General features: G+C 45.1%; 1 protein-coding gene across 1 annotated transcript in view; it reads right to left on the bottom strand.

The window, feature by feature from the left end:
* The window catches only part of afg2a (AFG2 AAA ATPase homolog A), an 83185-nt gene that overhangs the window by 43452 nt on the left and 14733 nt on the right, over nucleotides 1-25000 (bottom strand). Inside the window, exons 11-15 of the mRNA XM_080008274.1 lie at nucleotides 18562-18719; nucleotides 10880-11089; nucleotides 9457-9510; nucleotides 8721-8800; nucleotides 3217-3343 (exon numbers count right to left, since the gene is read on the bottom strand). Of these exons, the coding sequence (XP_079864400.1) occupies nucleotides 3217-3343; nucleotides 8721-8800; nucleotides 9457-9510; nucleotides 10880-11089; nucleotides 18562-18719 (629 nt within the window). The remainder of the gene's footprint in view (nucleotides 1-3216; nucleotides 3344-8720; nucleotides 8801-9456; nucleotides 9511-10879; nucleotides 11090-18561; nucleotides 18720-25000) is intronic.

Genomic DNA, 25000 nt, shown 5'->3' with positions numbered 1-25000 from the left:
AAGTAACACACACAGAACAGAACAGGACAAACAGAACAGAACGGAACGGGACAAACAGAACAAACAGAACAGAACAAACAGAACAAACAGAACAGAACAGGACAAACAGAACAGAACAGAACGGGACAAACAGAACAAACAGAACAGAACAAACAGAACAAACAGAACAGAACAGGACAAACAGAACAGAACGGAACGGGACAAACGGAACAACCAGAACAAACAGAACAAAACAAACAGAACAAACAGAACAAACAGAACAGAACAAACAAAACAAACAGAACAAACAGAACAGAACAAACAGAACAAACAGAACAGAACAAACAAAACAAACAGAACAAACAGAACAGAACAAACAAAACAAACAGAACAAACAGAACAGAACAAACAGAACAAACAGAACAGAACAAACAGAACAAACAGAACAGAACAAACAGAACAAACAGAACTATTTGAATCATTTCAGTCTTGGCTTTTAGAGGCTCCACAAAAGTGGTTAATGATCTTTAACTAGGAACCTCAGTACTACCATTACTACTACTATTACTACTACAATCACTTTCTACAATTACTACTACTATTACTACAACTATCACTTTCTACTATTACTACGACTATTAATACTACTATTAGTATCACTACGACTATTACTACAACTCTTTTTAACTGTGGGGTCCCTCAGGGGTCCTTACTCGTACCCTGTTATGTAGTATCTATCTAGTATCTGTACATGTAGTATCTATCTAGTATCTGTACATGTAGTATCTATCTAGTATCTGTACATGTAGTATCAATCTAGTATCTGTACATGTAGTATCTATCTAGTATCTGTACATGTAGTATCTATCTAGTATCTGTACATGTAGTATCTATCTAGTATCTGTGCATGTAGTATCTATCTAGTATCTGTACATGTAGTATCTATCTAGTATCTAGTGTCTAGTGTCTAGTGTACATGTTACCAGGAGGAGATACATGTTGTGATCAAGTAACAGTGGACTTGATGAACTTCCTGCTTCTTCACGGTAGAATGACGTCACTGAAGACACTTCAACAATCATCCATCAAACAAGACACGAGGCAGAAGTGATAACAGTGGGTGGAGCTGGGTGGAGCTGGGTGGAGCTGGGCAGTGTGATACATGCTCCATGCAGGGCAGCATCACATGCATTAATAAAGCATCTAAATAAATTGATTTGACAGCGTTGCTCCGTCACTCAAATAGTCGACCAAATGTGAGTGGAGAAGAGTCCTGGACGAAGTGGACAGAGGTTTTCATTGGTCGGTTGGAGGCAGGAAACAAAGTGACTCCATTCAGGAGCCGTGTCCTGTCACAACTCACCGTCCAATCAATACGACTGAAGAAGAAGCTTTATTCATCACACGCCACTACCACACACACACACACACACACACACACACACGTCCATCGCTGGTTGGACATTATGTGTTCATGTTACTGACGTTAGGTGGGGGAAACCCCATGTGAGCACGGGGAGAACATGCAAACTCCACACAGAAAGGCTCCTGTTTGGGAGATAACCCAGCGGAGCACGGTGCCAACAGCGCCCCGGGCGGGAATCAAACCCAGGACCTTCTTGCTGTGAGGCAGCAGTGCAATGCACCGAGGCACCGGGGCACCGAGCCTCGTGACTGGACCTGTGTATCAAACGCTAGAGGGCTCTTCATTTGAAATGACGGACATAGGACCCAGTCAGAGTCAGTCAGGGATAGACATTTGTGTTTACACGGCTGCGGTTGATAAATAATTAGATAGAAACTTTGAAATTAATTTTAACAAAAATAATTGTTCAGTCTGCTTACTGGCTGTTTCCAACACATTGAGAGGAATAATTACAGCTTGTGTTCGGCGGCCTTTGCTGGTCATGAAAAGGTGCTGGCTTCATGCCTGCGCACCATGCAGCACTTGTCAATTAAATGTATATTTTCAAGGCTGGTTATGACTCATTGTGTTGGTTGTTACTGATTAATTAAAATGTTAAATTCAAAGGTTCAGTTCCCATGGTGGTTGTTACCACTTTCAGAATCATTACAGCTTTTGCAGGTGTAATTAACAGGCGGCTGGTTATTGGGTTTGGTATTTATCTGTAATGTAGCAGAGTTCTAACATTGTGAGTTATCAGTCTTTCTCAGCTTAGAACTCAAACCATTTTCTGATGCTGCAAAAATAGATATTGACAGTGTGTAAGATGAAGTGGCATCTAGTGGTGAGGTTGCAGATTGCAACCAGCTAAAAACCCCTCCCTAACCCTCCCGTCCAGGTGTTTGGGGGCCCTACGGTGGCCCCCAAACCCCTGGTGAAAAACATCGAAACGCGGAAGGCCCTCTGTAGAGCCAGCGTCTGCTTTGTCCATTCTGTGTTACTGTAGAAACACGGCGGTGTAGAACTGCAGGCTCCCTGAAGGAGACCCGCTCCGTCAGTGGATATACACGGCTCATTCAAAGCTCATGAAAACACGAGGATTCATATTTCCATGGGATGACACGCTCGTTAAAACATACTTATGAACATTCAATTTCATTTCCCAAGACGTTCCGCTAGATGCCACTAAATCTGACACACCGCTCCTTTCAATTATTAAATGAAGATCATTAATAATTAATATCGACTAATGGCTTGAACTGACCACTCGGAAAATCTTTAGTTGGGGCCATCCTACTTGTTGGTTTTTGGTTTTAATTTATGCAAATGAATAATAAAAACTTCATTGCTCAAAAATAAAGTTGAAGCTGAAGGACGTGTAGAGCAAGGAGCCTGAGTTTGGTCGACAGAACAATAACAAGGAGTGAAAGAAGCAGCAAACACTGGAGAAGTTTGGTTCTACTCCACCAGAGGATCTGCAGCGTAACAACACAGCTCCATCCAGGGAGAGTAACCACGGTAACGCTCATCCACAGTCAAGCAATATGTCCAAAATATGGACAAAGAAGGAGTGCAGATATTTTACTTAGTGTCCTTCAGGAAGCAGCTCCACACTCTGATCAGAGAGTGAGACAGATTAGAGCGAGACCAGGTCGTCATCGCAGCTCAACTGCAACCGGACAACACCAACGACCTCTGACCTCCACCCATCACCAGCAGGAGAGGAAGAGAAACAGAAAACATCCCTCCACCCTGATCCGTCACGAGAGAGCGACAGAGCGAGGGAGGAAGCCAGCGAGGGAGAGAAGGAGGCAGAGAAGGAGGCGTCCTACCTTGTCCATCACGTCAGGTCGGTTGGTGGCTGCCAGCACGGTCACGTCACGCAGACGCTCGATCCCGTCCATCTCAGTGAGGAGCTGAGCCAGAACCCGGTCACCAACAGAACCACAAGCAGAGGAACTGCAGGGGGGGGGGGGGTGGACTTGAGATTGTTTTGTTTTTTTAATGTTTAAAATTAGTTTGATTTTTTAATCACAATGAATCATGATCATAATAAACTGATTGAATGATGATGATGGATATACACACATACACACAGAGTGTTGACAGAAGCAGTAAGTGGAGAGGCATGATCCTTTCAAACTGATGTCAAGTCATGTTGACTTGTTGACGTGTTGACATGTGACTTGTTGACTTCTTGGCCTGTTGACATGTTCACCTGTGACAAATTCACCTGTTGACCTGTTCACCCGTTGACTTGTTGACATGTTGACATCTTCTCCTGTTGACTTGTTGACATGTTGACTTGTTGACATGTAGACTTGTTGACGAGTTGACTTGTTGACATGTTCATCTGTTGACTGATTGACATGTTGACATGTTCATCTGTTGACTTGTTGACATGTTCACCCATTGACTTGTTGACTTGTTGACATGTTGACATCTTCACCTGTTGACTTGTTGACATGTTGACTTGTTGACATGTAGACTTGTTGACGAGTTGACTTGTTGACATGTTCATCTATTGACTGATTGATATGGTGACTTGTTGACATGTTCACCGTTTGACTTGTTGACTTGTTGACATGTTCACCTGTTGACTTGTTGACATGTTCACCTGTTGACATGTTGACTTGTTGACATGTTGATATGTTGACATGTTCACCTGTTGACTTGTTGACTTGTTGACATGTTGACTTGTTGACTCGTTGACATGTTCACCTGTTGACTTGTTGACATGTTGATATGTTGACATGTTCACCTGTTGACTTGATGACTTCTTGGCCTGTTGACATGTTCACCTGTGACATGTTCACCTGTTGACCTGTTCACCCGTTGACTTGTTGACATGTTGACTTGTTGACATGTTGACTTGTTGACATGTTCACCTGTTGACTTGTTGACATGTAGACGAGTTGACTTGTTGACATGTTCATCTGTTGACTGATTGACATGTTGACATGTTCACCTGTTGACATGTCGACTTGTTGACATCTTGACTTGTTCATCTGTTGACATGTTGACTTGTTGATTTGTTGACTTGTTGACTTGTTAACATGTTGACTTGTTCACCTGTTGACATGTTGACTTGTTGACATGTTCACCTGTGAAATGTTCACCTGTTGACCTGTTCACCCGTTGACTTGTTGACTTGTTGACATGTTGACTTGTTCACCTGTTGACATGTTGACTTGTTCACCTGTTGACCTGTTGACTTGTTGACATGTTGACTTGTTGATTTGTTGACATGTTGACATGTTGACTTGTTGACATGTTCACCTGTTGACTTGTTGACATGTTCACCTGTTGACTTGTTGACGTGTTGACATGTTCACCTGTTGACTTGTTACATTACATTACATTACATTACATTTTACATTTAGTCATTTAGCAGACGCTTTTATCCAAAGCGACTTACAAGGGAGAATAACATTCAAGCTACACTTGTTGACATGTTGACATGTTGACATGTTCATCTGTTGACTGGTTTACATGTTGACTTATTGACATGTTCATCTGTTGACTTGTTCACCTGTTGAGCTGTTGACATGTTGACTTGTTCATCTGTTGACTTGTTGACCTGTTGACTTGTTGACATGTTGACTTGTTGACATGTTGACATGTTCACCTGTTGGCTTGTTGACATGTAGACTTGTTGACGAGTTGACTTGTTGACATGTTCATCTGTTGACTGATTGACATGTTGACATGTTCACCTGTTGACTTGTTGACATGTTCACCTGTTGACTTGTTGACATGTTGACTTGTTGACATGTTGACTTGTTCATCTGTTGACTTGTTGACCTGTTGACTTGTTGACATGTTGACTTGTTGGCCTGTTGACATGTTGACATGTTTACCTGTTGACCTGTTGACATGTGACATGTTCACCTGTTGACCTGTTCACCCGTTGACTTGTTGACATGTTGACTTGTTGACATGTTGACTTGTTCACCTGTTGACATGTTGACTTGTTGACTTGTTCACCTGTTGACTTGTTGATTTGTTGACATTTTGACTTGTTGACATGTTGACTTGTTGATTTGTTGACATGTTGACATGTTGACTTGTTCACCTGTTGACCTGTTGACTTATTGACATGTTGATTTGTTGACATGTTGACTTGTTCACCTGTTGACTTGTTGACATCTTGACTTGTTGACATGTTGACTTGTTCATCTGTTGACATGTTGACTTGTTGATTTGTTGACATGTTGACTTGTTGACATGTTGACTTGTTAACATGTTGACTTGTTGACTTGTTGACATGTTGACTTGTTGACATGTTCACCTGTGACATGTTCACCTCTTGACCTGTTCACCCGTTGACTTGTTGACTTGTTGACATGTTGACTTGTTGACTTGTTCACCTGTTGACTTGTTGATTTGTTGACTTGTTGACATGTTGACTTGTTGACATGTTGACTTGTTGACATGTTCACCTGTTGACATGTTGACATGTTCACCTGTCGACGTGTTCACCCGTTGACTTGTTGACATGTTATTCACATTCACATGCCACTTTAATGCACATATCTGTATATACATAAGCATATTCCCTCTATCTAATCCATTTTATTTCATTTTATTTTTATTGTATTTTATTTTTGTTCTATATATTTTTATTTTATTTAATTTTATTCTATAAGTATTCAACTTACTGTATTACGTTTTAGGAGTCAGTTAGTCGGTCTATTAGAAATAATTGTATTTCCTAGGCATTTGTGTGTTATCACCGTTGCATTACATTTCACTGCATGTTTGTATGAAAGTATGTATATGTAGGTGACAAATAAAAATCTTGAATCTTGAATCTTGAATGTTGACTTGTTGACATGTTGACTTGTTGATTTGTTGACTTGTTCACCTGTTGACAGGTTGATTTGTTGACATATTGACTTGTTGACATTTTGACTTGTTGATTTGTTGACATGTTGACTTGTTCACCTGTTGGCATGTTCACCTGTTGACATGTTGACTTGTTGATTTGTTGACATGGTGACTTGTTGACATGTTGACTTGTTGACTTGTTCACCTGTTGACATGTTGACTTGTTGACATGTTGACTTATTGATTTGTTGACATGTTGACTTGTTGACCTGTTGCCCTGTTGACATGTTCACCTGTTGACTAGTTGACCTGTTGACCTGTTGACATGTTCACCTGTTGACTTGTTGACCTGTTGACCTGTTGACATGTTGACATGTTCATCTGTTGACTGGTTGACATGTTCACTTGTTGACTTGTTCACCTGTTGACATGTTGACTTATTGATTTGTTGACATGTTGACTTGTTGACCTGTTGCCCTGTTGACATGTTCACCTGTTGACTAGTTGACCTGTTGACCTGTTGACTTGTTGACATGTTCACCTGTTGACTTGTTGACCTGTTGACATGTTGACATGTTCATCTGTTGACTGGTTGACATGTTCACTTGTTGACTTGTTGACCTGTTGACTTGTTGAACATGTTGACATGTTGACTTGTTCATCTGTTGACTTGTTGACTTGTTCACCTGTTGACTTGTTCACCTGTTGACTTGTTGACTCGTTGACCTGTTGACCTGTTCACCTGTTGACTTGTTCACCTGTTGACTTGTTCACCTGTTGACTTGTTGACATGTTGACCTGTTGACTTGTTCACCTGTTGACTTGTTGACTTGTTGACATGTTGACCTGTTGACCTGTTGACTTGTTGACATGTTGACCTGTTGACTTGTTGACATGTTGACCTGTTGACTTGTTCACCTGTTGACCTGTTGACTTGTTGACATGTTGACATGTTGACTTGTTCACCTGTTGACTTGTTGACTTGTTCATCTGTTGACTTGTTGACATGTTGACATGTTGACTCGTTGACATGTTGACTTATTCACCTGTTGACTTGTTGACTTGTTGACCTATTGACTTGTTGACCTGTTGACTTGCTGACATGTTGACTCGTTGACATGTTGACTTATTCACCTGTTGACTTGTTGACTTGTTGACCTGTTGACTTGCTGACATGTTGACTCGTTGACTTGTGTAACACTGTTATCTTATCATCTAACACTGTTATCTTATTATCTGACAACTTATTGATTTATTGCAAGTTGTTTGACGTCACCAGGCCACGACACCATCACCGCTGACAACTACAACAAAACCAGTCGACATGACAGATGCTGCTGCACCTTTTGCCGCGTCGGCACCATCATGACATTTGGCCATTTAATAAAAATCATAAATAATTTTAATTAACAATTGAATTGTGTTTTATGTTCAATTGAAGCCACTTTGAACATGAGCATGGAGACATAAACATCTGGGAACAAAGCGAACATGACATTCTATTTATTGTGACTTTTAAGAAATGTTGATGAAACGTGTGATTGGAGAATGTGAGGATTATAAGCCGACTAACTGACTCCTTAAACGTAATACAGGAAGTTGAATAGTTATAGAATAAAATAAAAATATATAGAATAAAATACAATAAAAATAAAAAGAAATAAAATGGAATAGATAGAGGGAATATGCCTATGTATATACAAATATGTGCATTAAAGTGGCATGTGAATGTGAATACAGTGAGGTAGTGTTTGGGATAATACAGCACAGTATACAACAGTACGGCGCAGCAATACGGCATCACGAACAACCCTGAACAGTGACACAGTATGCAGTACAGTATGCGGTACAGTATGCAGTACAGTATGCTACATACAGTACAGTAGGTAGTGGAGCCTAGTATATGGCTCAGTTAGGACCCCTGGTGAGGTCAGGTGGTGATGTGAGGTGGTGATGTGAGGTGGTGATGACAGGTGGTGATGTGAGGTGGTGATGTCAGGTGGTGATGTGAGGTGGTGATGACAGGTGGTGATGTGAGGTGGTGATGTGAGGTGGTGATGTGAGGTGGTGATGTCAGGTGGTGATGTGAGGTGGTGATGTGAGGTGGTGATGACAGGTGGTGATGTGAGGTGGTGATGTCAGGTGGTGATGTGAGGTGGTGATGTCAGGTGGTGATGTGTGGTGGATGTGAGGTGGTGATGTGAGGTGGTGATGTCAGGTGGTGATGTCAGGTGGTGATGTGAGGTGGTGATGTCAGGTGGTGATGTCAGGTGGTGATGTCAGGTGGTGATGTCAGGTGGTGATGTCAGGTGGTGATGTGAGGTGGTGATGTCAGGTGGTGATGTCAGGTGGTGATGTGAGGTGGTGATGTCAGGTGGTGATGTGAGGTGGTGATGTCAGGTGGTGATGTCAGGTGGTGATGTCAGGTGGTGATGTGAGGTGGTGATGTCAGGTGGTGATGTCAGGTGGTGACGCTCAGGGAGGAAGAGGAGAAGAAGACACTGACCTTCCTCGTTCTCCTGCCAGGGCGTCGATCTCATCGAAGAACACGATGGACGGAGCCACAGCTCTGGCTTTACGAAAAACCTGCAGAGAACGGAACCGATAAGAGTGTCATACCAGCACACACCACTAGGACTGAGGAGGATGTCACCTGTATACAGCTACTCCTTACTTAACAACCTACCTGTCTAACAACCTACCTGTTTAACAACCCACCTGTCTAACCACCTACCTGTCTAACCACCTACCTGTTTAACAACCTACCTCTTTAACAACCTACCTATACTATATACGCTATATATACTATATACACTATACATACTATATACACCAGCCACGCCCCCTTACCGGGAAATAACACGGGTCCTCAATTGTCGACCAATTGACTTAAGTTAAGTAAGGAGTACTGTAGTAATAATATATACTGTATGTATATATATTTAACTGGTCGTTAAGTGAGGAGTACCTGTATTTATATATAATGAGTACTTTTCAATTTATTTTGATCACATATTTCCAATCGATTCAGAAATTCAAAGTATCTATTTTCTCCATCCAGAGATAATTAACAATATTACCATTGCAATGTCATGTCACCTGCTTGACACTGGAGCTGGTACACAACACTGTGTACATCCATCTGCTCCAAAATAATAACAACTTTATTGTTACTACATATCAAATATTACACCAAGTTATGATGAATGAAAACAACCCGATGAGGAGGTTCAATCACTCACTTCTCTCACGGCTCGTTCGGATTCTCCAACGTACTTGCTTAACAGTTCTGGACCCTGAAAAAAGTTGAAATAAATGATTTGAGTGAACGTTGATGTCTTTTATCAAGTTAAGAACAGAGTTGAAAGAAGGAAACTGCAGCAACACCATCCAATCATCATCGATTCAGCAAACTCATCAATCAATCCATCAATGGGCGTCGGGGTCGGGGAGGGAGAGAGAACGGAGTGATGAATGAGAGATGACAAACAGGAGGTCAGAGGTCAGAGGTCAGAGGGAGTGGGGGGCACTGAGTCATTCAAATCATTCTCAATTTCTTCTTTTTAATTTCCTGACGTCACAGCAGAACGTAAAGACAGCGGAACGTAAAGACAGCGGAACGTAAAGACAGCGGAACGTAAAGACAGCGGAACGTAAGGACAGCGGAACGTAAAGACAGCGGAACGTAAAGACAGCGGAACGTAAAGACAGCAGAACGTAAAGACAGCGGAACGTAAAGACAGCGGAACGTAAAGACAGCGGAACGTAAAGACAGCGGAACGTAAAGACAGCGGAACTTAAAGACAGCGGAACGTAAAGACAGCGGAACGTAAGGACAGCGGAACGTAAGGACAGCGGAACGTAAAGACAGCGGAACTTAAAGACAGCGGAACGTAAAGACAGCGGAACGTAAAGACAGCGGAACTTAAAGACAGCGGAACGTAAAGACAGCGGAACTTAAAGACAGCGGAACGTAAAGACAGCGGAACGTAAAGACAGCGGAACGTAAAGACAGCGGAACGTAAAGACAGCGGAACTTAAAGACAGCGGAACGTAAGGACAGCGGAACGTAAAGACAGCGGAACGTAAAGACAGCGGAACGTAAAGACAGCAGAACGTAAAGACAGCGGAACTTAAAGACAGCGGAACGTAAAGACAGCGGAACGTAAGGACAGCGGAACGTAAAGACAGCGGAACTTAAAGACAGCGGAACGTAAAGACAGCGGAACGTAAAGACAGCGGAACTTAAAGACAGCGGAACTTAAAGACAGCGGAACGTAAAGACAGCGGAACGTAGAGACAGCGGAACTTAAAGACAGCGGAACGTAAAGACAGCGGAACGTAAAGACAGCGGAACGTAAAGACAGCGGAACGTAAAGACAGCGGAACGTAAAGACAGCGGAACTTAAAGACAGCGGAACGTAAAGACAGCGGAACGTAAAGACAGCGGAACGTAAAGACAGCGGAACTTAAAGACAGCGGAACTTAAAGACAGCAGAACGTAAAGACAGCAGAACTTAAAGACAGCGGAACGTAAAGACAGCAGAACTTAAAGACAGCGGAACGTAAAGACAGCGGAACGTAAAGACAGCGGAACGTGTTCTGCATCTTCCTTTCACCGAGCTTTGGACTTTGGAGCTTGGGAGCTTTGGGGCATCCACTCACTTTGACGGCCAGGAAGTTGAGGCCGCTCTCATGGGCCAGGGCCTGGGCCACCATGGTCTTGGAGCAGCCCGGGGGTCCGTAGAGCAGGACCCCCCTGGGAGGCTCGATGCCCAGCCGGGCGAAGGCCCCCGGGTGCCTCAGGGGCCACTCCACGGCCTGCCGCAGCTTCAGCTTCACCTCCTCCATCCCCCCTACGTCACACCAGCGGACCTGGGGGAGGTGGGGACAGAGGTGGAGACCGGGAGAGACGGGGAGACAGAGGATTAGAAGAATAGACAGGTTGAGACAGAGGGACAAAAAGGGGGGCAGACAGATAGAGGTTAGACAGAGAGACAGAGGGTGAGAGTGAGAGAGAGAAAGAAAGGTAGACAGACAGATAATGATTAGACAGGGAGACAGACAGAGGGACAAAGAGGAATAGAGAGAGGGACAAACAAAGAGAGAGACAGACAGGGGGACAGATAAATTGACAGAGGGACAGACAGAGGGACAAATGGAATGTGAGACAGACAAGAGGGACCAATAGGGAGACAGACAGAAAGAACAACAGACAGGGGGACAGGTGGAGGGTGAGACAGAGGGACAGACAGATTGATAAAGGAACACACAGAAGGACAGGCAGAGGGTGAGAAAAAGGGACAGACAGAGGGACACAGAGAGGGTGGGACAAGTGGGACAGACAGGGGGACAGACGGAGGGCGAGGCAGAGTGACAGATAGAGGGACAACCGGGGGAACAGATGGAGGGTGAGGCAGTGGGGCAGACAGGGACAGACAGAGGGACAGACAGAAAAGACGAGGGGGACAGACGGAGGGACAGACAGGTCAGAGAGCATCGGGATGTGCGAGGCAGCGTCTCACAAAGAACTGAAAGAAAAGCTCATTTATTACAGTGTGAACAGAGACAGGTGCTGTGGTGCTGATCGAAGCAGGTGGAGGTGCTTCTACCTGTCACAGCTTCTACCCTGGTGGGTCAAGCTCAAAGCCTCTGACGCTGATGGCTGGGTTCCCTGGGCTCCCTGGGTTCCCTGGGCTCCCTGGGTTCCCTGGGCTCCCTGGGCTCCCTGGGCTCCCTGGGTTCCCTGGGTTCCCTGGGTTCCCTGGGCTCCCTGGGTTCCCTGGGCTCCCTGGGTTCCCTGGGCACCCTGGGCTCCCTGGGTTCCCTGGGCTCCCTGGGCTCCCTGGGTTCCCTGGGCTCCCTGGGCTCCCTGGGTTCCCTGGGTTCCCTGGGTTCCCTGGGCACCCTGGGCTCACTGGGTTCCCTGGGTTCCCTGGGTTCCCTGGGCTCCGTGGGCTCCCTGGGCTCCCGACGACGGAACCATAAGGTTTAGGTTAAAAAACACCAGTGTTCTCCTTTAAACTCGGCACCTTTTCATTCCATAGGAATATTTCCATAAATGGAGCTTTGTGGTAGATACTACACAGTGTAGTATTTATATCCAAGTACATCCTGGAAGGTATCTGGACATTCCCTGGAGACATTTACTAGGAGTTTAGTATTATTGTAGTATTTTACTAGTATTAAGTAGTATTTTAGAAGTAATTAAGTAGTAGTTTGTTAGTATTTTCTAGTATATCCCTAGTATTTAGAAGTATTTAGCGGTAGTGAAGGAGTAGTTTACTAGTATTTAGAAGTATTAGTAGTAGTTAAGAAGTAGTTTAGTAGTATTTAGTAGTATTTTACGACTATTTTAGTAGTAGTTTAATAGCATTTTACTAGTATTTAGAAGTATTTTAGTAGTTTACTAGTATTTCCTAGTATTTTCCTAGTGTTTTACTTGTATTTCCAATTATCATATGGTATTTTTGTATTTTTGTAACATCTCTCAGATCTGGTTCCTTCGGTCCAAACACACAGATCTGATTCTGCATCGATATGGGAAATCAAAGCCTTTTAAGGTCCGTCACGCTCAACCGCAGCTCCTGAGGTGAAATTGTGAAGGAATGGAGAGAGTCGGTCCAGACTGCTGATGGTGACGGAGGGATGGAGGGATGGAGGGACGGAGGGAGTGGAAGAAATGTAATAAAAGCATATTTGGAAGCAGACGGAGAGAGGGAACGGCTTGTTATCAATCAGAAAGACACTGGATCTGGAGAGATACAGCAAACAGCTGTTCTCTAGAGAGGGAGGAAGGGAGGGAGGGAGTGGGAGGGAGGGATAGAACGAGGGAGGGAGGGAGGAAGAGAGGGAGGGAGGTTTTAGTAACCAAATACCAAATAAATCCCCATTTCTGCTGGAGAAATACTGTGTGAAGGGAGGGATGGACAGGTAGAGGGGTAGATGGAGGGATGAATTGATGGATGGATGGGTTGATTGAGGTAGGGATGAATGATAGAAAGAATGATGTATAGGTGGAGGGATAGATGGAGGGATGGATTGAGGGATAGAGGGAAGGATGGAAAAGAAGAAGTTGAACGTGGCGAGTAAGAGAGGGAGGGATAGAAGGATGAGATGGAGGTGTGGGAGGTCTTCCTCTCAACTGACACCATCCCTTCTTCCATTTATCCATCCAGCTACATCTAGTCATTTATCAGTCTTCTCTCTCTCTCTGTCTCTCTCTCTCTCTGTCTCTCTCTCCTTCTCTCTCTCTCTCTCTCTCTCTCTCGCTCTCTCTTTGCTCTCTCTCTCAAGGAGGTAAACTGTACAAAAGAGAAAGTCTGGGCTCCAAAGGGAACAGTCCTTATAGTGAACAGCAGTCTCAAAGCTGGTGAAGAAACCAGCAGGTCCCTGCCTACCTGGTTATCTCTGAGGAGAGATGTCTGTGCTCTTGCTGCCTGTTTACTGGTTGACTGATTTCTCTCTGGTTTTTGGTGTTTTTTTTGGTTCCATCGTGAAGTTGCTGCTGCTGTGACATGACTTACTGCAAATAAAGGAACCTTAAAAGTCAAAGTCTCTCTCCCTCCCTCTCTCTAACACATCCCAGGCCACCGCCGCCGTCTCCAGGGAACTGACGACCTAATGGAAACCTGGCAACACGCCCACCCTGGAACCCAACCACCCCCCCCTCCTCCCCCTCTCTCTATTTATGGAGAGAGGGGGGGGGGGTGGTAGGGAGGAAGAGAGAGAGAGAAACAGAGATGGGGGGGAGATGGAGGGGGAAGGAGGGATGGAGAAGGAGAGGATGGACAGAACACAGTTATTATTATTATCATTATTGTTATTATCATTATTGGTATTATTTGTATTGTTATTATTATTATCATTATTGGTATTATCATTATTGTTATTTTTATTGTTATTATTTAGGGGTCCAGAATGTAAGGCTGGAACACGATTGTTATTGTTCTGGGAAGATTCTCTGAATTTTGAAATTACATTACATTACATTGATCAGACACTTTTATCCAAAGCGACTTACAATTATTCAAACTGTAGTATTTATAAAACTTCTTATCTGGTAGATGTCAGTAGATCTGTTAGACTGATACATTTTAAATCTGTGTCAACAATACTTTACCAGATTAATGAAAAATACGAAAAACATAAATCCACAAGAACATTTCAGTGGACTCCAATCTTTCAATCCACTGAAATGTACGACTGAGTGATGCCTTCAAGATCCAGCGAGGCATCAGAAAAATAGAAGCAGTGTGGTAATTCCTCACAGAAAAACCGCAACGTTTTTCATATTTCATGGAAACTTACCTTGTTCAAAATGTAATTTGAGGAAAAGAGTCAACAATTAAATTACGTAAATTCGACTGTTATCGTAAATCTACGTGAATACGTCATAATTGGCGTACACGAGACACAACGTCACCTGCCTTCACTCCAGATGACTTACATACAAGGTAAGTTATAACAATGAAAGTATGTGGTTTAAAGTTAAAAACAAACAACTTTTTAAAATAAAGGTCATGTATAAACATTTTCGTCCACCTAAACTTAACAAGCTTTAATGAAAACACAGAAAGTGTTAAGTATTGACAAGTTCTTCCATAATTTCAGTGCGCGTAATTTCAGTTTTTCAGTGCGCGTGCGCGAAAGCTGCATGCTGCCTGTTACGTTGCTCCAGCTTTTGAGTTTAAAGTAATTTCCCAAATGGAAGAAGACCCAAAAACCACAAACAACAGTTATGAATTGATGTGCATTGATAATATTGAAAATGCAGATTCACAAGATTTTTTTTTGAGAAGATGAAAATGTTGATGAAACATGAAGTGATCGACAACAAGATGGAATGTTTACCAACATGTTTCCATCGGTTGATGTTGTACAGGAAGTGTTAGAGCAGCAGGTTGATGACATCACAAGCAGAAGGAGATGAAAGCAATGAAGCTGAATGTTTCCCACTTCTTTTTCCAAACAACAACGGGAACATTTCATACGTGTTGTTGTCCAACTTTGATTCACACCTATCTACACTTGTATCAGGAAATATGGATCAAACTTTACAAACATCGGTGTCACATTGAGAACACAGTCACTTTGTGACATCATGACCCCATGCTATATAAATCCATGCTTCGTCTCTGAGGGGTCGTGAAAATCTAAACATTTTAACTGGTACTACATTACACAGAATCCAGAGAACTGTAATACATATTAAACATGACTAAACTGGACCTTGTTTATTGCTGCTTGCAGGTATATTTATTATCATTATTGCTATTATTGTTATTATTATTATTATTGCTGTTGTTAATTTTATTATTAGGGGCCTAAAGGGCGGGAGCCCTATTGTTTTTGTTAATCTTCCTAGTCATTATCACATGTCAAAGTGTCATCATTCAGAAACGGTGGAACCTACGGACACAAATGAATGATATTTGTGTTGGGGCACTTCACACACGCCGTGGTCCAAGCTGATCCACATCGCCCTCTATTTGTAGGCAAAGTCAGTAAAAAACTGTTTTTTCTCATCCCCGTTTGCGATACCAAAAGCTCACGTGAAAACACTGCAGAGCACTGATTGGTCAGAGAATCGTCACTGCGTCTTCATCGTGTGTGTCATCCCAGTCCGCAGCGTGCACATGCAGCGGCTCGGTGCTGAGTACTGGATTTACTACTTCAAGCACCCGTGCACGTACACACTAGGAAGGAGCAAACTTCATGATACCGGAAATGGGTGTCAAGATTACACCCCAGAAAGCCTGATCTCCATTCCACTGGAGATCCTGCGTCCTGAGGAGCGGCATCATCATCATCATCGTCATCATCATCATCATCATCGTCATCATCATCCCACCTAACAGGTGTCGGAGACGACGCAAGGAAAGAAAGCCAAAGCGAGGCAAGAGAGCCAGGCTGCGAGCCAGGAGCTGGGCCAACCCGCACAGACCAGCCCCCCCAGTCTCCTCCTGACCGACTCCCAGGCACCGGTCAACCAGATGGACCAAATGACAGCATCCAGCATCACTTTGCACAACACGGATATAACCGACGCGGCTCTGGAGCTCGGGCCGCTCTGTTAAGCAAGCAGACAGGAGTCAGGGTGGAGGAGGTGGAGGAGGCTGCATTGTGTTCATAATGACATCGATGGGACCGTTCCCCACACGCAGGAGACCTGGCTCTGAAACGCAGACGCTTCTTTATGCCCAGAGGGTTGACGCCCATGTCAACCAGGCTGTACATAGCACCGCATGCTAATGCTAACACAGAGGGAGGGACTCCAGTCAATGATGACATCATCGTTGTCCAAACCCCTTCCTGCAGCGCTGAGGGTAGAACGCAAACAGGCACCAGGAGGAGCCGGGGATCGAACCCACAACCTTCACATGACTGCACCAGCCTGCAGAGCAACATACATCCAGAGGAGAACAGAAGTGATCATCCCTCCATCCATCCCTCTATCATCCATCCATCCATCCCTCGATCATCCATCCCTCTATCATCCATCCATCCATCCATCCCTCTATCATCCATCCCTCTATCATCCATCCATCCATCCCTCTATCATCCATCCATCCATCCATCCACCCCTCTATCATCCATCCATCCATCCATCCCTCTATCACCCATCCATCCATCCCTCTATCATCCATCCATCCATCCATCCCTCTATCATCCATCCATCCATCCCTCTATCATCCATCCCTCTATCATCTATCCATCCATCCATCCACCCCTCTATCATCCATCCATCCATCCCTCTATCATCCATCCATCCATCCCTCTATCATCCATCCCTCTATCATCTATCCATCCATCCATCCCTCTATCATCCATCCATCCATCCATCCCTCTATCATCCATCCCTCTATCATCCATCCATCCATCCATCCACCCCTCTATCATCCATCCATCCATCCCTCTATCATCCATCCCTCTATCATCTATCCACCCAGCTATCTATCATCATCCATCCATCCATCCATCTATCTATTATCCATCCATCTATCTATGATCCATCCATCATCCTTCCACCAATCCACCTATTTTACACCCATCCATCCATCCACCTAACTATCTATCTATCATTCATCCATCCATCATCCATCCACCTATCTGTCATCCATCCATCATCCACCCACTTATATATCATCCATTCATCCACTTATCTCTCATCCATCCATCCTGACCCTCCAGTTGCTGCAGCCTTGTGTGGATTTAATCAAAATGCTGCAAAAAAAAACCAAAAACTGAAAAATTAAAGGAAATAAAAAAAGTCAAACTGTTTTTAATCTGGTTTCCAGGAAGTGACCACTAGGCCCCTCCCTCTCCCTGCTTTCTATGACCACTTCCTGCTTCCTGTCCATCTCACTCATGCGTCTCCAAAACGTCATCAAGTCAAGACAACCGCTGTCCCCTCGTCCTCCCTCACCCCCTCATTTCCTCCCGCCCTCTATCACCCCACCCCCCTGCTTCCTCCCCCGTCCTCCCTCACCCCCACTCCCTCTATCACTCCCTTGCTTCCTCCCTCCATCACCCCACTCCCTGTCTTCACTCACCCCATCTCCCTCCATCACCCCACTCCCTGTCTTCACTCACCCCATCTCCCTCCATCACCCCACTCCCTGTCTTCACTCACCCCATCTCCCTCCATCACCCCACTCCCTGTCTTCACTCACCCCATCTCCCTCCATCACCCCCTCGCTTTCTCCCTCAGCCCCCTTTCCCTCAGTGATTCATCTCGGCTTTCAGAGGAGGTTAGGATACTGCAGGGCCGTTTCCATGACGATCCTCTTCAGTCTAACCCCCCCCCCCACACACCCCCAAGGAGGCTGGGCTTCCACGTCAGACATCTGTTAAGGTTTGGATTGATTATTATTTTTATTATTATTATTATTATTATTATTATTATTATTATATCTATGATTAGTATTATGATTATTATGATTATTATATTACCATTACTATTAAAATTATTATTATTATTACTACTGGTGTTATTATTATAACTATTATCATGGTTTTTATTGACATTTACCACCTTTTGTCCCTGTGGGGTTTGGAGGTCACTTTCCAGTTTACTGATGTGGTTTAATAACGGACACGCAAACTATATTCATTTGAAGGAGCTGATAACGATTAATCACTTTGCTGAGGATCCTATGGAACCTCTGGAAGGACCTCCAGGGGTCTGCGATGCCCACATTGAGAACCACTGTTCTAGAGGACATCACTGACTGAGAGGGTGAGGTGTCGACACCCAACGCACCCAAACTATTGGGTGGACTGGGAAGACAGACAGGAAAGCAGGCAGGCCGGGGGACAGACAGACAGAGGGACAGATGTCTCACCTTGGGAACGTCGATGGCGACCTCCCTCATGGCGCTGGGTTTGACCGCGGCCAGCGCCCACTGCAGGTCGGGCAGAGCGACCGTCACGCTGCCACTCAGCTCCGGGTCCCGGGGAGTGACGCTGGCGCCCCCTAGCGCCCTCCGCAGGGCGCGCAGAGCTGCGCACAGACACCAGGACAGGACACGTCAGGACAGACGGCTGCAAAAATCCCAAAACGGAGAGAGGAGTCGTGCAAGTTGTTCTTTCGGAGCAGAGCTTCCACAGTTTGGTCTCTTTGGAAAGTCCCTGATTTCACCTTGAACAGTTGTTTCTTCTCAGCGAGATACTTCCTTAAAGTTCGCTGAACAACCTTCTACACACATTCAAGGCCGGTCAATAAATATAAAGATTTTATTTCAAGGTTTCATTCTTCTGCATCTGCTCCGCTCAGTCAATTCAGCGTTTCAAAGCCAGAACCTTCAGGTTGCTACACGTCCTGATGAGACACCGACGCACGCAAACCTCACAATCAAACTAATTCCTCTTTTCACGCTGGAAATAATGTGAACCGCGTTGAGAAGCAGCTCAGACACTTTGAGGCCTTCCAGCCAAACAAAGACAGAGCAGCGTGTGGACGGAGGAAGGTGAGGCTGAAGGATAGAGCCTGTGGCGGGGTCCGCCTCCAAACAGAGGAGGTGATGAGTGAGGGCCAAAGCTCTGAATAGGTGACAGCGTGAGGAGGGATCAGCAACGTTGTGAAGAAGCAGTGAAGGTTTGAGAGGAGAGCTTCCTCATGTCTGTCAGGGTTTGTTCAGCAGGCTGACATGCAAGCCTTCCACATCCACTCATTCAAGTCTGTTGATGACAGAGTGACACATCCACTGAGAAACGTCAAACTTGGTGTCAGAATCTCAACAGGAAGCGGTTGTTGGCTGAATAAAAAAATATGAGTAATATATATATATATATATATATATATATATATATAGCAATAGTTGGGATTTCTTCAAAGAGGTCAATATATTTATCATCTCATCCCTCATTTCATGTCTTTTGTATTGTTTTTAATGCGTTACAATAGCTCTCATATTCACATTGTTGTTTTTCATTTATTTTCGTTGATTCATTGCTTTTTGAATTGATTAGATACATTTTTCTTCCTCCGTGGTTTCCGGCGGTGAAGTTAAGGTCGTGATGTCATCGTGCCTCTTTTACCACTGGCACCTGAAGAAGAGGAGGCACAGTGACATCATCGTTGGGGCGGGGCCAGCGGTTACCAAGGTAACGGGCCGAGCTTCCCGCCCTGGCAGTGACGTGGGGTTGAGGGGCTCCAGAGGAGGTTTGGGTCCAAAGGGGGAAGAAAGGAGCAGAGTCTGCCGCTCGTCACGGGACCTGGATCCTCCGACAGACTGCGACGCCATTTTTGTCAAAGTGCGTCTGACAAAGTCAAGTTGAGATGAAAGAAGAAGCAGCGCTTCCAAGCCGCCTCCATGTTTGGTCATTGAGCAGAGCCACTGGATTGCTTAAGAGCACTTTGGCAGGAAGAAGGACCGGGAGTTTGATCGAGTTGTTGGGTTTCACTTGCAGCTCGAGCCACGTTTGTTCCAAACTCAGCGGCGCGAAGGAGGAGGCCGTGGATCTCTTTTCTCTTTATATATTTACAACAACACTGTGTAAATGTTTGTGTTTTATTTGACTTCATGGTGAAAAATGTGTCTTTTCATTTGACGTTAGATTCACTTTTTGTTTTCCATTTGCTTTGGCCATGTAGACAGACAGTATGTTACCCATTAAGACAGACAGACAGACAGACAGACAGCTTCCTCAAGAGAGAGAGGGGTGGAGAGGTTGGATGGGGGGCAGACACAGAGAAGACAGACGGGTGATTTACGAACGACAAGAACACTTCCTGTTTATAGTCCCTAGGAGCAAGAGAGGAGGATTGAGAGAAGGAGGAGAGGGAGGAGGGAGGAGAAGAGGGGGGGGGGGGTGAGGCCACTAGAGGCTGCTCCAGAAAACCTCTGACTGAATGGAAGTCAATGGAAAAAGAGTCAGTATCTGAATAGTATTTCTAACAGGAGTGTGGTGAGACAGTAGAATAGAATCAGATCATAGTAGAAAATATTTAGATAATACACCAAAATGAGATAGTAGAACAAATTAGAATATATTTATATCATATAATAACAGCCAATGAGAAGCAGTGTGGGTAGAATAAAGGCGTGGGAACACGCTGCCTCTGACGATTGTGGGCAAAAAAACCATATCTTTAAATATATAAATAAGTGACCATTTGACAAATATGTTAAAATGGGTAAAATGATCCTCACTGCATCCACAGCAGCAGAGGGATGGAGGGAGGAAAAAGGAGCAGAGGAAGGAAGGAAGGACAAAGGGAGGAGGAAAGAGGAGCAGAGGAAGGAAGGAGGGACGAAGGGAGGAGGAAGGAGGAGCAGAGGAAGGAAGGCGTGACGGAGGGAGGAGGAAGGAGGAGCAGAGGAAGGAAGGAGGGACAGGGAGGAGGAAGGAAGGAGGGAAGGAGGGAGGAGGAGCAGAGGAAGGAAGGAGGGACGGAGGGAGGAGGAGCAGAGGAAGGAAGGAGGGACGAAGGGAGGAGGAAGGAGGAGCAGAGGAAGGAAGGAGGGACGGAGGGAGGAGGAAGGAGGAGCAGAGGAGGTTCTGTAGAAGCACGCTGCTCCACTTTTCTGCTGCAGGTTTTTCCTGCTTCTGCTTTTGGCCCAAACACGAACATTTGGTTTAGTTATGAAAACATCCGAAGGGAAGGAGGGAAGAGAGGGAGGAGGGAGGAGGGGAGAGAGGGAGGAGGGAGGAGGGAGGAGGGGAGAGAGGGAGGAGGGGAGAGAGGGAGGAGGGGAGCAAAACATGCTTAATGTGAAGCGTGTGTTGCGCTCCATCCCTCCTTCATTTCCTCCAGAATGTTTCAGATTGATCACAACTGGACGGAGGAGGAAGAGGAAGGAGGGAGGAGGAGGAAGAGGAAGGAGGGAGGAGGAAGAGGGAGGAGGGAGGAGGAAGAGGAAGAGGAAGGAGGGAGGAGGAAGAGGAAGGAGGGAGGAGGAGGAAGAGGAAGGAGGGAGGAGGAAGAGGAAGGAGGGAGAGAGAGAGATACAGAGGTGAAGATCTGCCAGAGGTGGAGAAGAGAGAAAGAGAGGAGGAGGAGGGGGAGAAGAAGGAGAGAGGAAAGAGGAGAAGGAGAAGGAGAGAGGAGAGGGAGAGAGGAGAAGGAGAGAGGGGGAGGAAGACAAGAAGGAGGAGAAAGAGAACGGGGGAGGAGGAGAAGGATGTGAATGAGAGAGGAGGAGGAGGAGAAGGAGAAGGAGAGAGGAGGAGAAGAAGGAGAAAGGGGGCGGAAGACAAGAAGGAGGAGAAAGAGAACGGGGGGGAGGAGGAGAAGGATAAGAATGAGAGAGGAGGAGGAGGGGAAGGAGAGAGGGGGAGGAGGAGAAGCCAAGAGGGGGAGGAGGAGAAGGAGGAGGAGGAGGGGGAGAAGGAGAGAGGAGAAGGAGATGGAGAGAGGGGGAAAAGGAGAAGGAGAGAGGGGGAGGAGGAGGAGCAGTTATTTGTGGTGGTCCAACATGGTTCTAATTATGCTTCTTCAAGTGGAGCCTGAAGCCCCCGGCTCCCTCCAAACAACACAACACCCAGCAGCTTCCTGCTCACATAGTTACTACATGTTTACTACATGTTAACTATATATTTACAACATATTTATTATATATCTACTATGAATGACAGACATGTCTGACTGCTCCCAGATGCAGGAGAAACAGTTCAATAAATGATGAAACTGGTTCCAAGATCCTGTTTCAATGTTTTTCTTTGAGCTCGTCATGAGCTCATTAGCGTGAAGCTGCATCTTACTCTGCAAAGTGTATTTCCCTCATTTTGCAGGAGCTAGGCTAGCTGAACCCCTCTGCAGCCATGCTGTGTGCTAACACAGTTAGCATGCAACCAGTCAACCAATAAACTGACAAACTGACAAACAGACCTCCAGACCTCCAGACCAACAGACACTCACACACATATACACATAAACATACACAGACAGACAGACAGACAGACAGACAGACAGTGTTTCTCCGTGGGCCTGCTTGCTGATGGAGATGGTTCGGGTGGAGTTGTTCTCTGGGACTGAAACAGGAGGATCTGCTTGAAACCAAGTCAAGGAAAAATAAAAACAAACACAAAGTGAAACGTCCAAGAGCATCTGTGTGTTTATTATTCCACATCGTCAGCTCCAATCCTCTGTTCCAGCGGGTTTCCCCTGTTTACACACACACACACACACAGATACACATACACATACACACACAGTTTAGACTGTGGAAATGAGTCATTTGTTATTTCCAGGATCAGTTGAACAGTGGTGATGGACAGACGGCGTGTGTGTGTGTGTGTGTGTGTGTGTGTGTGTGTGTGTGTGTGTGTGTGTGTATGTGTGTGTATGCGTGTATGTGCGTGTATGTGTGTATGTGCGTGTATGTGTGTATGTGCGTGTATGTTTGTGTATGTGTGTGTGTGTGTGTGTGTGTATACGTGTGTCTGTTTGTGTATGTGTGTGTATGTTTGTGTATGTGCGTGTATGTGTGTGTATGTTTGTGTGTGTGTGTGTGTATACGTGTGTCTGTTTGTGTGTGTGTGTGCGTGCGCACAAGGTCACATGAATGGAGAGCCTCCTCCATGTAGGTCGAGTAAAGTCACCTTGAAATATTTCATTCATTCAACACAGCACAACTATTTGTTTGTCCTGCAATACACCCGGTGACCACTAGGTAGCGTACGTTAGCAAGAAAGAAAGAAGAAGAAACAGTCTTTAATCGTCACACGACACTCCACAACACATGCTTGCACACACACACACATGCACATGCTTGATGGTGCCGGTGAAATGGCTCCTCTGCATTGAACCATCCTGGCTTGTCCTTCCTCCGGGGGCACAGCCAGGAGCAGTGGGCAGCGTACGTGGACGCGCCCGGGGACCAGGTGATAAGTGTCCATCGCTGGTCAGACCATGATGGGTGCATGTTTTTGGTGGGGGTCCTTACTGACGTGAGGTGGAGGAAACCCCATGTGAGCACGGGGAGAACATGCAAACTCCACACAGAAAGGCTCCTGTTTGGGAGATAACCCACCGGAGCACGGTGCCAACAGCGCCCCAGGCGGGAATCAAACCCAGGACCTTCTTGCTGTGAGGCAGCAGTGCAATGCACTGCGCCACCGTGCCACACACATGTAGCATGTACATTTCCAGCAGCTGCTCGATGTAAATTGGGCAGAACATGAACTGAGTTTACTCTTCAGGGAAGTCCTGCATTCCATAATATGTTTGAATTTATTTATTATCAGCTATGTCCCTGGAGAAAGGCCCAAAATGACTAGTAACTAAGGCAACAGCTTTTAACAATTATTTACTGAATATTTAGTACCTTGTCTTTTATTCAATGTCTCGTGCAGCGGTTCCCAACTTTTTGGGACTCACCTCCCACTTGAAAATCTCAAAGTGTCGGGGCCACACCCGACCAGAAGTAATACACAGACAAACAGTGCGTTCTCAGAGGACGTATATTTTAACAATCATTTGCATTGTCATACATACGGTGCAGTGGTGGTAAAAGTAAAAGAGCTGGGTTAAAAATAACCTTATATCTATGGAACTTTGGCGTCACGTTGGTAACGTAAAACTAACAATAACAGGAATGAACATGAATATGAAGTCACCTGATGAGAAGCTGGTGCTGCCTGGCAGACACCACCTGCCTGATGTCTGGTTTAATGGACGACGCTCTGAAGAGAAGATCTGGATCAACATTCACTTTATTCCTGTATTTTGTCTTCAAGGCCACAAGCGCTGAAAAGCCAGTCTCACAGAGATACGTCGTCAGGAAAAGCATCAGAGACCTCTCAGCTCTGTGCGACAGATCGGGAATTGAGTTCTCGGGGCTCATACGTGACGTTTCCATGACGATCTTCTCGCCATTATTCTCCTTAATTTATGATGGAGACATTCAAGCGGCTTGGACGTGTGCTGTTGGTGTTTTGTGTGGCGGTGACGGTGCAGTTGACATGACTTCAGAGCTTCCTTTGATAAAACCTCGGAACACACCGTGCACAGCCGTCACGCTTCGTCTTCTGTGCTCGTCCAAAAAAATCCCAATACTAAATATTCAGTGCTGTACTTTCTCCAAACTCTTTTTTTTTGTCTGACAGACGGGACTGTCCCATTTTGATTATCACTTCAAGTTAAAAAATCTACAGGTGCACGTCCGTCGTGGTCCAGCTTGGACGTCGTACGCCCTAACATCAGTTCCTTTCTATCAGTGATGATGCATTTTTCAAGGTTTTAAAGGAAAAATACCATGAAATTATTATTATTATTTTTTTTTACATTTAATTTGCAATGAATCATTTTTTACCTACCTGCCACTCTACATCTCTCCC

Source organism: Zeus faber (assembly GCF_960531495.2).
Source record: "Zeus faber genome assembly, chromosome: 10".
NCBI classification, from domain to species: domain Eukaryota; kingdom Metazoa; phylum Chordata; class Actinopteri; order Zeiformes; family Zeidae; genus Zeus; species Zeus faber.
The sequence above is the reverse complement of the archived record's forward strand: the minus strand, read 5'-3'. Positions and strand labels throughout refer to the sequence as shown.